General features: G+C 36.2%; 1 protein-coding gene across 3 annotated transcripts in view; it reads right to left on the reverse strand.

Moving 5' to 3' along the window:
- Positions 1-65: 65 nt before the first annotated feature.
- Positions 66-17,473, reverse strand: part of STRN3 (striatin 3) — a 46,702-nt gene continuing 29,294 nt past the window's right edge. For all 3 annotated transcript variants that reach the window (XM_009290355.1, XM_009290354.1, XM_009290353.1), the window contains 8 exons: positions 10,788-10,963; positions 10,598-10,645; positions 8,110-8,231; positions 6,284-6,451; positions 5,879-6,019; positions 4,359-4,466; positions 1,883-1,969; positions 66-1,767 (listed from right to left, as the gene is read on the reverse strand). In XM_009290355.1, the coding sequence (XP_009288630.1) occupies positions 1,598-1,767; positions 1,883-1,969; positions 4,359-4,466; positions 5,879-6,019; positions 6,284-6,451; positions 8,110-8,231; positions 10,598-10,645; positions 10,788-10,963 (1,020 nt within the window). In that variant the 3' untranslated portion in view covers positions 66-1,597. The remainder of the gene's footprint in view (positions 1,768-1,882; positions 1,970-4,358; positions 4,467-5,878; positions 6,020-6,283; positions 6,452-8,109; positions 8,232-10,597; positions 10,646-10,787; positions 10,964-17,473) is intronic.

The following is a 17,473-nucleotide window of genomic DNA, read 5'->3' on the forward strand; positions in this document are numbered from 1 at the left end:
TAGTAATTTGTAGAATGACACTTTCAAACTGTGCAACACAAAATAATATAGCCAACAGTAACATACAGGTACACCATTTAATATTTATTATATGCATTTTATATACATCATTTTTCAACAGCTGTACTTTTGCTATGTGGTACAATCTTAAAAATTTGCTGATTCATAGTTTGTAAAACAGAAACCTTACAAAACTCATCAAAACTCGCAAACTGATCAGAAAAGTTTTGTGGAAGACTAGAAAAAATACTTTATTGTATTAATCATGCATTACACAAACAAAATCTTTAGTTACACCATAAACTGAAGCACATCTGAAAATAAAATAAAAGCAGGGAATAACTAGTCAAAACACAGCAGATTTATGAATCTTGAATCAACTACTTTTGTATTCTATTTGAAACGCAAATAAAAATATTTTTCACTCCAAAAGTTCTGAAACAAGATTGTTTTTTGGAATCAACTCCACTCCAGGTACTTAACCAGAAGAAAAAGAAATTCTTGCATTGCAACTTTAGAATTGTCAGATGTCCCATTTGTCTCATCTATTTTAGACTGTTCAAAGAGTGCCATGATAGATATACAGGGCCCTTTAACACACTACATAAAAGGATATAAAGACCAACAAAAAGTGAAATAAATAACAATAGGCCATTAGCAAGATGGGTAATCCTTGATAAATAAACTCGTAAATACAGTAAGATGTACAAAATATCACATAGTGATAGGATGCCAAGATTAAATTTTTTTTTTTTTTTTTAAAGAGTTCATTCGGGGGTGTTAACCCCTCTGTGTTTCATTTGAACACATTTTACAGTCCTTTATTTATGAAGACAGTTACGCGATGATGATGAATTAGCATCCTTATGCAAGGACTTAGCTGAGCTGTATTAGGCAAAAGAAGGGAAGAGTGTGGTTACACGGCAGCGGGTCAGTGAGATCTCTGTGTTTTAGGGTTCTATAATGCAGAAAAACATTATCAATACAATCTTGAGCACTGTTGTGACAGGCTAAATATATAAAAAGACTTATAAAAACTAGAATTTTATCCAAACATTTTGTGCAACTAATGCTAAAATATTTTAAGTTAAATTTCCTTTTCTTTAAAGCAAAATAAAAGTTTAAAAGGGGAATCTGTGGCATTCAACTGATAAACAGAAGATTACTAAGAGATGAAAAGAAAGCTACTCTTGGAGCTCACTTCCCCCCACAAGAGCACCACATTCCTAACCCTAAGGCAGCACACAGAGTCCAAAATAAAAGTCTTTTGTAAGATCAGACTCCACGTTTGCTTAAAGACACCTAAAGAACAGACATACGCTCAGTTCATATCCAGTCAAGGCTACAAATACTGGTTTTCTTTTTTGTATTTCTTCCCACCCCCCCAAATACAGTAATTACAGTTAAATGAATGAGCCTGACATTGTTCAAGATGCGGTGACTTTTCACCAACTTATACCTGCCCCACATAAGAGCCTTCACTCAGGCAGATCAGATGTAGTGTCTTATTGGTAACCTTATCATTGATGGCAGTGACGCATTCCCTCTTTTTTGTCCAAACAGACCTGCTGTTATGACGCAGGTTTGTTCTGCTATGTCACACAAATACTTTGGCAAGGGCATCAGCTCCTGCACTGGCAATATACGCTTTTGACGGATGAAATGCTACATCATAAATTGATTCATCCAGCTTTTTCCTATGAGCTGTTATTTCTTGCACACATGTTTTGCTGTCGAAATTCCATAACCTAATGGAACAATCATGGCCTGTTTAGGAAAAAAAGAAAAAAAAAGACAAAAGACAAAGTTATATTTGTCAGACACTTAAATGCATCACAAATGCAAAATTTATAGAGCATACAGAATATGACAAAACCCTTACTTCCAGACATTAAATAGATTCCATTAGGATCTACAGCTAGACTTGTGACAGCATCCAAGTGAGCAACCATAGAATGGACCATTTTACCTAAAAGAAAAATAAACTGTGAATTTCCTGCAAAGTATTGTTTCTTTTAAAAATAACATTACATGCAATATAGAATAACATGCTTATTTAGATTCCAATAATATCTGCATGATATAATTGTATTAGAAATTATTAAGTTTGAACTGCAGACTCTTGTATAAGCATATGGGTAAATGATACACAACTCTCAAAAAGCCATTCCCATTATAAGCACTCTTTTTGTGCTTTTTTTGGGCCAGATCTAAAGATCTGGCCAGATCTAAAGATCTGGCATCTTTACTGGTAGCAGTGACAATGAAGACCAATCCTAAAATGACTGGGTGAGAACCTCAATTTTCAGTCCCTTAAATGTCCTAATACCTGCCCCAGTAGGACAAAGTGTTGATGAAGCTTTGTAAAAAGAGATTTACTGAGTCATACCAAAGGTCCACCTAACTCTGCCATCGCTAGGAGAGAGGCTATTGGTGATAAACCAGGGCAGAAAATAAAAACAAGGCAACTGTAAGTGATACTTGCCCAGAATACTCTCCAGCTTCTAATAATAAACTGTTCAGTTATGTCACAAACCAGAGGTGTTATCTCTGCATTCAACTACTCTTACTGCGTTTCTTTTCAGTGGCCTCCATTCCTGGACTCTTAGTAACATCTTTTAGCATCTCATGATGGTTTTTGGAAGGAGTTCCAGAATGTTTAACTGCACATTATAAGAACAACCACCTCTTTCTGTTTTGAACCTGTCACCTGTTGGGGGTTATCAACTAAACTTTAGTTCATGTATTGGAAAAAAGAGCAAATAAATTCCTAAAAACCATGACTAACATGAAGAAGGTATATAATCTTTGCCCAGTTGTCTGTCTTCCTGAAGAATCTCGGCCTATTTAGTTTCTAAGATTCTTCCTGAAGAAGCTAAATGCTACTGAAGGTACCTCATCATCTTTTTAGCCATTCCCTGAAACATTTCAATTTGGCTGTATCCCTTTTGAGATAAGGGAGACTGGAGTAACACAAAGTACGCATGTGGATACACCAAGAATTCATACAAAGGTATTAACAATGATTCTTTTTGTTGTTTACTCCTTTCCTTCCTCCTAACATTCATTTTGCTGTTCTGACTGCTAAGCGCCAAACTGACATTTTCATTCAACCTCTTCTTATAACTCCGAGGTTTTACCTTGAGTAAGAACAGTCAGACCAAGGATTATTATTTTATATTATAAAGTTTGTTTTTCCTTACATGCATCGTTTCACATTTATCCACATGGAATTTAATCTGCCTGCTCTTAAGTCTATTAAGATCTTCAGTTCTCCATCTTTAATACCCTGAATTAATGAATGTCAGTAAACTGTCAACATATTGTCCCCTGTCCAGATGTTTCACATTATGTTGAACTACTGCTGATCCCTCCAGGACTTGGTAATTTTTTATTTCACAAAATGACCATTTACTTCTACCGTCTGTTTCCTGTCTTTGACCCAATTATTTGTTCATGCAAGATTTTTCTCCTTCTTTTACATCTTTGTTTCTTTAAAGTAATAAATTTTAATTTCAGGACAATCATTGGAATGCATTTAATGACCACAGTTCAAACACATACATTCATGGCAGGTGAGAAGGGGAAAAAAAGTGTCTTATCTTTTTGCTTTTAAAAACAAAAACCCCAAGAACACCACCCCCCACCCCACCCAAACCAGACACGCTTAAGACAGGGGTTTTGTACATGTGCTTACTTAAAGTCAGCTTATGCTGATTTTTTTTTTTTTCTTCCAACTTTGGTAGGATAACATGCAGGAAGTGACTGGTAATTTGACAAACCGGAAATTTATGTTCATTCTTACAATTATTCCAACCTTTTTGTCATGACAGACTGTGCAGTTTTTCCCTATACCCTTCTTTCCCCTCTTTTTTCCAGATCCTTTTCTGTTTTATAAACTTAATCAGCAACTTAAGTATAAGACAGGATTCCATTACTACAATGACTTTAGGGTTATTTCTTGCCCTAATAGGTACTAAGCAATGTTCCTTACTACTGAGAGTTGAAAAACATAACTGATACGTGCTTAGAGTTAAAAGCATGGAAATGATGAAGATGGGGAGAAAGTGGCAGACATATTCTATAAATTAGCAAAGTGCTAACTTAAGAGGACCTTCTTGTCCCTCACAACTATCTCTGCATGTTTTGAGAGTATTTTCTAACTGCTGAAGTCACAATTGCAATGAATATCACTATTTCATAGAAAAGGTACTAAAGAGGTTTAATCTTACGAATGCCAAAAGTTCTCTTGTGTAAAACTGCATCACTAGTAAGTTTTCTACAAAATGAATTCTCCCTATGTCCATCCAGACTTTAAACATATTCATACATACAAGTTAGGTTGTCTTTATCCTTACCCGTTTTGTTGTCAAAAAATTTGATGTGTCTATCTTCATGTGCTGTAATAGTTACAGGAAGTGTGGGATGACTTACTACCTTGTTAATATGATTATTTGATTGTACACCTGAAAATAAAATAAAAAAATATTCACCTGCCTTAAAGAAAGGATTAAAGTTACAATGAGAATATTTTAGCATTTCACTTTAGCTTACTATATTAACTAATATTATATAAATAACGTTTTAGGCAGAGCATCAATGAATCTCCTAAGAAATAAATAATAGCTTCTTGCTTTACAGGATGGGGCTAAGCCAGGTATACTCTAGCCAATGTACTGTAAGGTTAAAGCTGTACAAGTGGTTTATACACATGAAAGATTTTTGAGAGAGCTAGCAAACAAACCAAGCAAGTACTGCAGGGCAGCACTAGCCAAGTAGAAACAAACTGTGGCATCTATAATATGTTTAGCACACACCTATTATACCTCCACATCAAAAAAAAGATTTAGCTCAGGGGAAAGAAAAAAAAAAAAAGACAAGCTCCAAATAACTGAAGTCAACCTAACCTATTAGGTTCTGTCAGATATATTTATGTCTTACTTCAACTTAAAGAAACAATGAATGGTTTAGAATCTCTTTCTTTAGAAGATTTTAGAATACTCTTTAAAAAACATTTTCTTATCTTGATATGCCAGTGTTTTAAGGCTTGTTCCCTTCATTTCTGTGCTTAATTTTTGTTGATTCCATTTAAGATTCTCTCTTCAAACTAGGAAAGGTATTTCTCCAATTTGCAATGTTCTTTCTCACTGTCAATGCCAGTTTTTGCACAAGCCACCTAGAATATAGTTTTTACAGTTTTGTAACCTGTGTTGAAGTCTTTATATAAGCTATTTAATACTGTAAGTATAATCACTAAGTAAACAGGACTACTTGGAGGGGAGAAGCAAATTATCCCCTTGCATTATTCTTTTAGATCTCATTTCAATGAAAGGAATGACCAGAAACTGGAGATTTTCCTTACAGAACACTTCCATAGCTTCAAGAAAAGAAGGCTCCTCTATCTAGAGTTTCATCAGATACGTACAATTCTTAAAGAGCTACATCTCCATAGCACCTTATTTGTAGCAACAGAATTTCTAATATTAGAAGTTCCACAGGAGAGAGTGTTTAATCACAATCCGTGCAGAATTCTACACTGAACTAATATTCTGCTTAATTCACTTATTTACTTAACATCCTCTATGTCAAGGCTATATAATGAAAACTGTTTTAATATGCAATTCAGACAACTGAATTTTGAGAAACCTTAGAGAACAAAACCTGTTGCTTTCACTGTCTCTAACTGCTTTCAAATCCTGCTAATCCACAATCTTTTCCATCGTGTCTGTTCCAAGCATCTTTTAAGCACCTAACCAACTTTCAAATTGCATGATGCAGGAGAGGAGCAAAACTTTTTCATTTAATTCACCACATAATAAAACTTGGATAAAGGTATCTCATCCAAGATGGACATTTAATACAGAAGAGCTTTACTTACCAGATTCTATTTGTGATGAAAGCATTACCACTGACTGGGATGTTTCTAAATCATAGATGACTGTGCTGCCAGTGTTAAAAGATGCCACCATATGAGCAGGGTCACAACCTATAAAGTCAACTGATGTAGGTATTCCATGCTCTAGAAAGAGAAAAAAAAATGTCTTTAGAAAGAATGAAACACTTAAAATTCTTGACAGTTTAAACATTTAGTTTGTTTTATACTCATACTTTAAAAAAGAAATTCGCTCCCTTCTTTAGAGTAATGCTACAGCGCCAGGATTACTTTATTAAAAGATCTTTTCCCTTTACTCCTGTTACCTCGTTTTGATAAACGGAGATAATGAGCCTGGATGCATCATCAGCTGCCTCATAACAGATTTTCAAAATCACTGCAAAAACTTACCTTTCTCTCCATTGTAAGTGCAAATACAGGGCATTTTTTCTGGTGGGCTCCATAATCTAATAGTGCCATCTGCTGAACAAGATAGTAAGTGATTCTTTACACCGCTGTAAGCAAGACCCCAGACTGCATCTGTGTGAGCAATTAATGTGCCAGCTAGAACGTTTGGCTCTGGAAAAAACAAGAGTTCAGAAATGAAACCTTTTTAGTGAAGAAACATTAAATAAGTATTTCTTGTAACTCAATATAAATTAAATTCCACATAAAACTGTCATATATTCCCCTCAGCCCTTCCTGTTTAAGCAAGAGCTAGAATATTAGCACAGGAGGTCATTTTGCACAACCACTGCCAGCTTTCTCAAAAAGACCCCCAAAAAAACACCAAAAAAGAAAAACAAAGAAACAAAAAACCCCACCAAACCAACCCAACCAACAAAACCCCACAAACAACTATGTCCCTTTTTCCAGAATGATACACACTTGGTACCACCTCCTCTGAGGCACTTGCTTCTTCCCTCCAAATTCACCATCTTAAAGATGCTTGGTCACAGCCCTTCCTCTGTACAAGGTGCAGAAACACCTAACAAAATCAGCTTTCCACTTAAACACTGATACCCAATGCTGTTTTTACTCAGTGTACTCCGCTGACACAGGGGCATGCTCTAAAACTCTCAAGCACCCTAATAATTAAAACAAGATTACTTCTGTTGTGGAACAGGTAAACACATTCTTATTTTTTTCTCCCTGATACTTTATAGTTGTCTTTTATAGAAGGGTTTTTAACCTGTTTGCTAGCAGACTTTGAGTAGAGAAGTGAGAGAAAAAGACAAATGGAAAGGAGTAAAGCCAGATCAATCACTAAAACTTAGTTTTGCAGGAAATTAAAAACAAGTTGGTCTTGCAACCCAAAACCCTGCTAACAAGCTTTAGGGAAGTAAAAACATCCTATTAGAGCTCTCTCTTTTAAAAATAACTTTGTCAGTTGAGTAGAGAGTTCTGTCTGAGGCCCGTGAAAATTATACCAACAATCCAATTATACCTACATGAAGAAATCGGACCATTTTTAGTGATTAGACTATATTGAATAAATTTTTAGCAGAGGCACAATTTGAGCTATATATTGGTTTTAAGGGACAGGGTGTAGCGGTCTTCCTAAATTGGTGCAAGACAGCACTGCCTCCCATCCCTCCCCATCTCTCTGCCACAAATTATGCAGCCTGAGTGTTGTATTAGCTCATTCATTACATTGACACAAGGGAGAGAGGAAGAAATCTTGACTCTGTCCCATTCAAACTTCAGTCAATCACGGAACTGCACCCTTAGAATTACACTAAACACAAAATGCTGATCAGCATCAATGGCAGGAGAGTGATGCACAGTTTTCCAAGCAGTTATGAGCTCTTTAATTTTAGAGACATCGGTTATGGGAACTGAGATGCAAATCAGAAACATGGGACATAGAATTTGAGTACACTTATCTTAGTTTTCTGAGAATTTCCTATCAGAAGAAATAAATAATCATTCAAAAATTTGGAATTTTGGTTCAAAGTATAAGCATGCTTCTTAAAAAATAATTTATAATTAATTTTTTCTTTACTGTTTAAACCTCAGAAATTGCCAGTCTTCCTATTACAGTTCTGTACAAAGTATGTCACCAAGTGGGAATAAATAATTAATGTTTACCCCACACAAAAAGTTGAAACCACACAATTTAGTTGATAAATGGTAGTTACATTTCACAAAAGCTCCAGAAAATAGATTAGCATCAAGCAGAAAATCAAAGTTGAAGACAAGTGTCATGAGTTGCTTATCTTTTAAAAGATACTTACCATAAGTATCATATGGATCCACATTAGGGCTAGGCATGTTCCACCACTGGATGGTTGCATCAATACCACCACTGAAACACTGCTCTCCATTGGAACTAATTGCCAATGACAATACAGGTCCACTATTGGGAGACAGAGAAAAGGAAGTTTATTGATACTGCCTACAGAATAGTAGTGAAAATTAGCTATCTACTTTCAAAAAAAATTGGATTGGATTAAGTAGTTAAAAAAAAATTCAAACTCCAAAGAAACAATTCTGTTAAAACCTTTAAGTCTCAACAAGTGATACCAACCTGTATTAAAATATTTGTAATAAATTAACTAAAACTATCCAAATTCAAACAATTCAAAGAACATAATCTTATTTCTCAGAAGCAACAGTAACTAAACCTACAAACGGTGCGTTTTTACAGTACATCTACACCAATCTAATAGCTAGGTGGGCGAAAAGGGGGGGTTTTGCCCCCCCCCCCCCCCCCCCCGAATTTTCTCATCCTATTTTAGGAACTGACAGTAACCTATGCCCCAGTAAACTGGTTCAGAAAAATGATCCCATAAAGAGTACTTTTTGGCCAAAGTTCGACTTCTACTGGCTTAACTTCAACCTGTTTGCTGTGGTGTCAGACAAGCACAAGCTGTAGCCCAAAGGAAGCAGCAGGTCTACTCCTTTGGACACACTACTAAGTCAGGCTTAACTGTATTGTAAGACCATATCCCCAAAATTAGATGCCTGGCTCATTTGACGGGCCACACTCAGGATATAAGGAGTTCACTGGTTGTTTAAGTGCAGATGAGCAAACTAGAATTACATATTTGAAGATGGTGAAAAGGAAGACTATTGGTTGAATCCACCTACATATTTGGCAAAGGGAAAAACAAAGCTGGGCTGAAAGGGAATGTTGCTCAAAGCCTGCCTGAGGGGAAAAATAGTAAAATTACTTTGTTACCAGTGTCATTGGAAGTCACAGGGTGGGGATCAGTTCTGTATCAAAACGTCCCCAAACCTTACCTTTTGGTATTCAGTAACAAAAGCCCAAACAATAGCCCAAATATAGACAGAGAAAGAGATCTGACGGATAATTCAATTGGTCAGTGACCCTCTATCACTCAAAAGAACACTTGTATTTAAACATGAGGACAAATTAGTCACCCAGCCCTAGGGAAGAGTGTTTTACACTTCAGCTAGTAAGTGCAAAAATAAGACATTACATTCTATCAAGTAAGTGGCTTAAGGAAAGGAGGAGGGCGATGATCACATGTGTAGATTTCCTAATAAAAACTACTAATTTTTTTTTTTTTTTTTTTTTCAAGGCCCCAGCACAGGAAGCGTTATCCACATCCACGCTTATCAAAGAGCTCTCATGAAGCTTACCTGCTAACTGGGTTGGAGACTGGATCTTTAGTTATATAAGCAAAGTACACTCAAACTACTGTAACTGGCTACGGACTGCGCATTTTTGTCTTGCCTTCTTATTGGAAGGAAGCAGAATTCAAAATTAGCAACTGAAACTCAGGCAGTAATAAAGCAGTTAATGTGAGTTGAAAAATCACTAGGAGTTTTACAAGTCCCAGCTCAACTTGCAAGTTTTACTAACATTGTTTAATTCAGGTTAGCTCACTGTCACCATCTGCCACAACAAAGATCTTTCCTTGTTTCAGATTAGTTTGTGCAATCTTCTTTCCCAAGATCTTGGGCTGGACCGCAATCAGAAATGAGAGTATTTGTTACGGTGTGTAATGAACCACCATCTGCACACAAAGCAAGCAAACTTGAGATAGGAAAGGAGGAAGCCTGGATTGACATTGCAAGAGAACTGATTATAGCTATCAGAACTTTACTCAGGTATTAATCAACTTTTTGATTACAACAATTCTTTCACTGATTTTTCAAGTTCCCCCAGACCTGAGAGGCATATGTATGAATTAATACCCATGCCCTATCTACTACTTTGGCCTATCCTGGCAATGAAATTTTATCTCTTATTCTTGTTCAAGCCCCTAAAAAAATTCAGAACCCTCCTAGTCACTTGCTTGATCTCCTGATTTTTCACTCATTGAAGCTGCATTCAATGTTTTTTTTTATTTTGGTCCTGATGATTGCATCTGTACTTCTAATTTCTCAGAGCTGTATCTGAAGATACTAGGTAAGACTAATAAATTCTACTTTATTTATCTTCTTCACATATTATATATAAAATCCACAGTCCAAGACATGGGCATCACTCAGGTGATTTCATTGTCTTCTTCCACAATCTCTCCTTCCATTGCAACTAACCACATTTGCCACTTCCTGTCCTTCTTGCTTTATCATGGACTGTGCAATTCGTGACAGGGACTCAGTATTTACCTGTTTTTACAAAGTATAAACGGACCTTGTCCGTATGATGTAAAAATAGAATACATTTGTGGCTTTTAAACGGAAGTGTCTTATGAATCCATGAGATAACGACCATACAATTATCAAGCATTAATTATGTCAAACACTTACATGTGGGCCCTAAATGTGTAGATGGGTTCTACATCTAAAGAGGCACTCCTGAAAGAGAAAGGAAGAGAAAGGAAGAGTTATTACACTACATGAAATCTCTACTGAAAAACTCTGAAAACATTTAAGAGTTTAATCAATTCCAAAGGCATCTGAAACATAATTGATGTTTTATAAAAACCCATATACTTGCTTTTTGGCAGGAACAGTTTTCTGCAAATTCCAAAGTTTTAGAGTATGGTCCTCAGAGGCTGTAACCAGCACAGGCTCTACAGGATGAAAAGCTAATGCCCGCACTCCATCAAAATGACTGCGTAGCGTATACTTAGGGTTCCATGTCTTTCGGAAGGCATCTTTATTAGCTGGCAGCTTAAAAACAGAAAAGGAAAGGAGTAATTTTATCTTGGGTTTATAAATTATGTATAATATATATCTCCCCGTAGTTTAGGAAAACATGCTATTTTTGATTCAACTAATACATGTTCAATCTTAAGTTCGCATTTATCTATTGATCTGTCTATATGCATCTCTAACTCCCTCTCTGGCATGCAAGGTAGTCTGCAAATTTTTCTATTGTAATCGTTTCTTTTGTCCCAGAGTGGAACAGAGTACAATGCTGAATACACAGACAAGAAGCCTTGATTTTCAAAAACTGGTTTTAATCCTTTTGTGCAATGATACTTTAATTCTTCTTCCCTGAAGAAAGATAAAGGTTTCATCGCTTATCATGTTCTCTGCACCCAAGGAAGAGATTACAACTGCGAAAAGCTCATTTATCACTTAAACACAATAAAAATAGCTTCAGGTCCCTAGTGAGTGATCTTCCTCAGATGAGTAACTTGACTGAAAATGACAGGAAACACATGTAATTCTTGAATAATTCTACACGTGAAGGTATGTACACAGAAACAGGTAATCCAAATTCCAATATGTATTTGTCATGATTTTAAAAATAACATTACATATAAATATTTTTAAAGTCTTTAATGAGTTTTAAATATATTCATGAGACAATCACTTAGTTACTATGTGAAGCAATATATACAAATGTTACGTTTATATACTGTGAACATCCAATTCATACTCTTAACCTATAGACTGTTAGGCTAAAATACAAAAATTACAGATGCTTAATAGAAATTATAGCTAACTCAGAAAAGTTAACAGAAAATCTCAAGCTCTTCTAGTGACTGCAGGAGACTAATTTAGAGCTTTGAACACAATTTATATTATGCAGAAAGTAGACCCTTAAAAGACTATATCCCACTTGTCCTAAGCCTCCATCATAAGGAGAAATACATGTGCAGGTACTTCTCTCTTCCTCTCAAGTAATTATAAAGGGAGTTTAGAAAACTGACTTTAGTTAGATGACCAAAATTAGCAAACTAGTAATGAATGGAAACTAATCCTATCCTCTGCCTTACACACTATTCACCATGTAATTGTTAAAGCGTGTTTCTCAACTGTAGGCCAGAATCAGTATCCCAAGATACTTTCAGCAACACTATTAAGAGATTAAAGTCTCCCATAGCTAATAAAATCTTAGTACCTTATATCTGTCAGGACTGAAAATAAAAATCAGATCATAACGTAACATATACTGTAATAAGTATTCTTGGACCAAATCTATATCCTGGACTGAATTACCACTACTCGCTCAACCTAAATTTGATTTAATCTAATAAAAATAAATAGAAAGGCTCAGACAATAAAATTTACTGTTCTGAGTTACAGATGTGCAGACATTCGCTCTTCCCTTATATTAATGTAAATTTCTGGCTTAAGTGCAAACTATGCCAAATTCAGATCAAGCAAGAGAAACTTGTTATACCAGACATGTAACCTGGATTTTTTTTTTTTTTAAATACCAACAAATACATTTTATAACAAAGCATTTTGTTTCCAATCCTCCCACTTCAGCGTATACTGAATACCACAATATTTTTGTTGAGATTTAAGTTATTTAGCACTACACTGCATATTATATACAAGCTTCATAAAAAGAATAATCTTTTGTTTCAGAGAACAGAGTAGAATTCTGGAGTTCTGCATTAAACTTGATAGATTTCAGCCCAACCTGCATATTCATTCACCTCCCTGAATCTAAAGGTGCTAAGAGAAGGAAAAAAAATGGTATTTTTCTAGCAGAGTCCCTCGACATTTTTAATCCTCATTATGTAATGTATTCATCCACCTGGCTAACTCATGTTGCCTCATGCACTTGTGGTGATCTGGGCCTTAGAGAAATTAAAGCCAAAACATTTGAAATAGCAATGGTTAATTTTAGCATGTCCCAGATTAGACAGAAGACCTGGATTCTTTGGGTGCAACGTGCATCCACACCACACTGATTTCTATTACAGTTGTGATGAAGAGTCATTCAAGAAAACCAGGACTGAATACAGTGGTCCTTATTTTTCAAAAAAAGGGAAAGAGTTCATTAAATTTTTTTTGTTAAAACAGCTGTTGCAATGGTGATTTCGTTCTCAGCGGTTCAGAGGAATCTACTAAAAGGCAAGGTACGGAATTTACAGAAGTTATGAAAAACAACGTACATTTCCTATCATAAGTATAGCTTTAAAGCCTTTTTAAAACAGACTTGAACATCTTGGTTCTTTTAGAAGGCACCATGTACACCTTCCTAGAAATCTAGTTATATATAAGCTGATTTTTTTTTTGTTTAATTCTTTTCCCCCATCCACGTTTCCAATGAATCTTGACATTCTTACTGCAAGAGTAAGAGAACAACCGACACATCTTTAAAAAGAGACCCTTGCAACCTCTAAGAAAAAAGCTAACCAGTAGTATATTTCCAAAGAAAATACACCTCAGAAAAACACAGTCAAGGACTTGGAAAAGGGATTTGATGATTACAAAGGATAAATGTGAGATACCTCTGGCCCATTTTGTATAATGGAAAAGTAAAATGTGACACTGTATGTCAATGTTCTAAAGCATGACATCTCAAAAGCCTCTCAAAACAGAAGGCATGGACACACCGCCCCATTAAGTCTTAATGCTCTACTGTAAATGCCAAAAAGATAAAGTCGCGAGAAGACAGACTATGGAACCATACAGCTTCACTAGCTCCTTCTCCCTTTTTCCCTATACTTTGGTGGACTTTATTAAACAGGACCAAGAGGAATCAGCTGAATCCTTGATCCTAGTCCCCTGTCAGCAAACAGCCACAGAGTAGATGCTTAGAATAGCAGGGTCTACCAAAAACAAGAGTTGTTCCCCCACCTGAAACCACCCACCAACACCCAAACAAAAACTCTGTCTAGGTCAGGAGACACAAAACACTTTACATATCTTAAAAAAACCTTTACCACAAAATCTCCTTAAACTTAGAGCAAAATAAAAAACATGAAACCCATACACCACAAGAAATTGCTAAACAGATTAGAGGAGCAATCAGAATTGGAAATGTCTGCTTTATAATACTTGCTCAATACAGCCTAATAAAAATCCCTTTTTGCCTTTGTTTTGTTTGTTTGTATGGGAACACAGGCAAGCATCCTATTCATTCTGCCCTGTAAACCACCAGCAAACCAGACTGAAAGAAACTACACGTGAACTAAACAAAAAAACAAAACAAAAACCAACCAACCAAAAAAGACACCAGGAAAGGAAGCTCTTCCTTGCCCCTGCAATCAACAGAATCCTTACAGCATAGTAAGGAGACATGTATTTCCCTGTCTCGATCAACTACTCGCCTACAGCAAACAGAGGAATCAGAGAGCAATAATTAGTAACTGTAGTCAGAGTCTTTTCATGTTTTAATGCTATTTTTTTCTTGATAATGATGTGACTGATTGGAGATTTTCAAATTTAGATGCTCTGATAAATGAGGACTTTCCATTTCGCAGCCAGTCCTACAGCAGAAAACCACCACCATCCTGTGCAGCTATAGAATCCAAGAATATACAAACGGGAGCATTTGATTTGGTAACAATATTACTCCCTCAGGGTACAAACAACTACATGCACTGAGGTAAATATAAAGAACTAGATATTGAAAAGACATGACTTGAGATGACTGTACCGTATTACAGTATCTACCGCTTAGATGACTAGTCTTGTGGACAACTTGTGCGCTGAATCATTCACATACAGAAAAATTTTCAGCTATAGTTGAAATCTCAAGATTTAAAACTTAATCCCCATCCTGTCCACATATCCTCTCCTTTTCAAAATATAATACTCATCAAGGAGCGATACATGAAACCTAGTGGAACCCTGTTGTAGCTTTATTTATTCATGCACTATAATGGCTCACACAAGCTATTTGAAAGGCATGGACCTATTTGGACCAAAATGGAAGAAGTGGGAATATTAAGTATTTTGGGGGTTTTTTTTGGTTGTTTTACTTAAACATTAACTTAGCTTAACATTATCTGCTTATCTGGACGTATACTGGAAAAGGAGGTGGCTTCAGCTAAGCTTATAGGGGCATGAGATTAAGATGTCCTACAACTACTGTATTACAGGCACATGGTAAGACATGGTCTTATTGCACTACAGATCCACAGTTACGTGGAAACAACTTCAGAAATTAAGAACTATCAAGGAATTTTTAACCTGAAGGAACATTGTGATGGAGAACTAATAGCATCTGAATTTCAGTCTCTTCAGATCCATGACAGGACAGAGATTCCCTTCTTAAATAAAAATATCGAAAAAATCCTTCCCATCTGTGTTATTTGATACTTCAAGTTTATCTTCTCTGACACACAAAGAAGTCAGAAGCCACTATGCATTTTTCAGATATGCTTTAAAAGACAGCAGATATGCTAACAGCACTGGGAAAGGAGGACAGGATAGGAAGCCGGGAAACCAAGTGACAATTACAGTCAATCACTTCTCATTCCTATTTGGTGAATGATCCAGTAAGAAAGCAAAAACTTACTTCTATCTTTTGTCTCCTGTATCAGCCAGATACTAAAGCATGAGATAACCTCTCCCCACACACGTCCCAAACCAAGCTGTAATTAAAGAGCCTCTAACAAAGGGTCTTAATGAGAAAATTTTTGAAAATCCAACCACACTGAAGCAATAAGATCACTGTCATCTACAGGATCACTGACACCTTCAAAGCTTCAACAAATTTGTGAGGTACTGCCCTCTGCTGCAAACTCCTTATTAGCTCAGGCAGTATCTCATACTTGCGTATTTATCCCCTCTATTCTCTGCTTTAAGTTTCCCAAGAGCAATGGCAACTCCAAGTTCTATTCTGCATCACTCTTTGCACAGTAAAAACTGTATTGTCAGGTTTATCACAAGTACCACAGATTCTCCTGAAACAGTTTCATCAGTTGGTGTCAATTATATTATTCATTGTAATGGTTCCTGAGTTTGTCTTGGCTCACCTGTAAATACTCCTCCTCCTTGGAATAAGCAAAATGGCTACAGACTGTTTTATGAAGAAGCTGTACTTCACAAAAGAGAATGATATATTGCAAAGTTGCAATGTTGCAGTCAAGCATGACACTTTCCTCAAAACCAGTCTTGCTTCTGAAAGTCTCTCTCAGGCCATCCTCTACAGACCAACTTTCCCTACACTACTGGAGTTCTTGAAGGAGAGATCACAAATTCCTTCTTTTACATCAAAGACATTCATAGAATCACAGAATCATAGAATAGTTTGGGTTGGAAGGGACCTCTAAAGGTCATCTAGTCCAACCCCCCCTGCCGTGGGCAGGGACATCTTCAACTAGATCAGATTGCTCAGAGCCCCGTCCAACCTCTTTAGCATAGAAAGAAGCATGGCATTTATTTACCATTATGGCATCAGAACATATTTATGATTGCATTATTTTGATCTAAGATACTTCTAGCTCAGCATCAGTCTCTGACAGTAGCTAAAAACAACCAAAAATGCCTAAGAAAAAGTACAAGAATAGTAATGCTGCTTCTCACTGTTCTTCCAGACTGCTATCATTTCAGCCCAAGAACTTCCTGTTCCTTCTATGTATATAGTAATTCTCAATGGAAAGCTAATTGGAGAACAACAGACAACAATGATCTACAATAGAGATATAGAGTATTCTGCTCCTACTGGAGTTGTACAGATACTGGAATTTATGCTATTAATTGTGATTGATAATCATCCTCATGACATTAAAAATAGCCAACCAAGAATGGAGCCATGCAAAATACAGTATTACAGACCAGCCCTAAGGGTCACCATACTAATTAGTCCATGCATTAATTGTCCAGCATACAGGCTGACTTGGGATTTTGGCGGGCAGAAGAGGAAAGAAGGGTGCTTCACAAATATTTTAGATTTTTAAAAGAAAAAACAATCAGAAAATTTTGTGGTTACAAACATATGCCTTAAGAGCCCAATGTTGTCGCGTTACCTTTATAAATCTAATGAAGGGCAAGTGTGACCCACCAGTCCTTGATACTCCAAGGTTCTGAACTCGGGAATCGGACAGGCATAGAATGCAATGCAACTGCAAAAACAATTTGTGATCTAATCTCACAACTGTAGCTGCCTCACTACTGGAAGTATACCATTTAGGTTTTTGATGCCTCATATTTACTGTCAGTAAAATGGGAATAATACTTAAAGAAAATAAAATAATCAACTGACAAGTTCAGAAGCTTGATTTGAGATTCTAAACTGCTTTAAAATAAATATTTTTCCTCATGCAAGTTAGCATTAAACCAAACTTTTCTTAATTCTTCGATGAAGATACATACAGGAGCATTTAGAAGTTATTCAACCAAGTAAATACAATACTATGTAAAACAAATGCCCAAACTATTCAACTTCATAATTCCCAGGGGAATTTACTACTAGTTGTTGTGGTTTAACCCCAGCTGGCAACTAAGCACCACCCAGCCGCTCGCTCACTCCCCCCCAGTGGGATG

The sequence above is a fragment of the Aptenodytes forsteri genome, unplaced genomic scaffold, assembly GCF_000699145.1.
Source record: "Aptenodytes forsteri isolate BGI_AS27 unplaced genomic scaffold, ASM69914v1 Scaffold108, whole genome shotgun sequence".
Lineage (NCBI taxonomy): Eukaryota > Metazoa > Chordata > Aves > Sphenisciformes > Spheniscidae > Aptenodytes > Aptenodytes forsteri.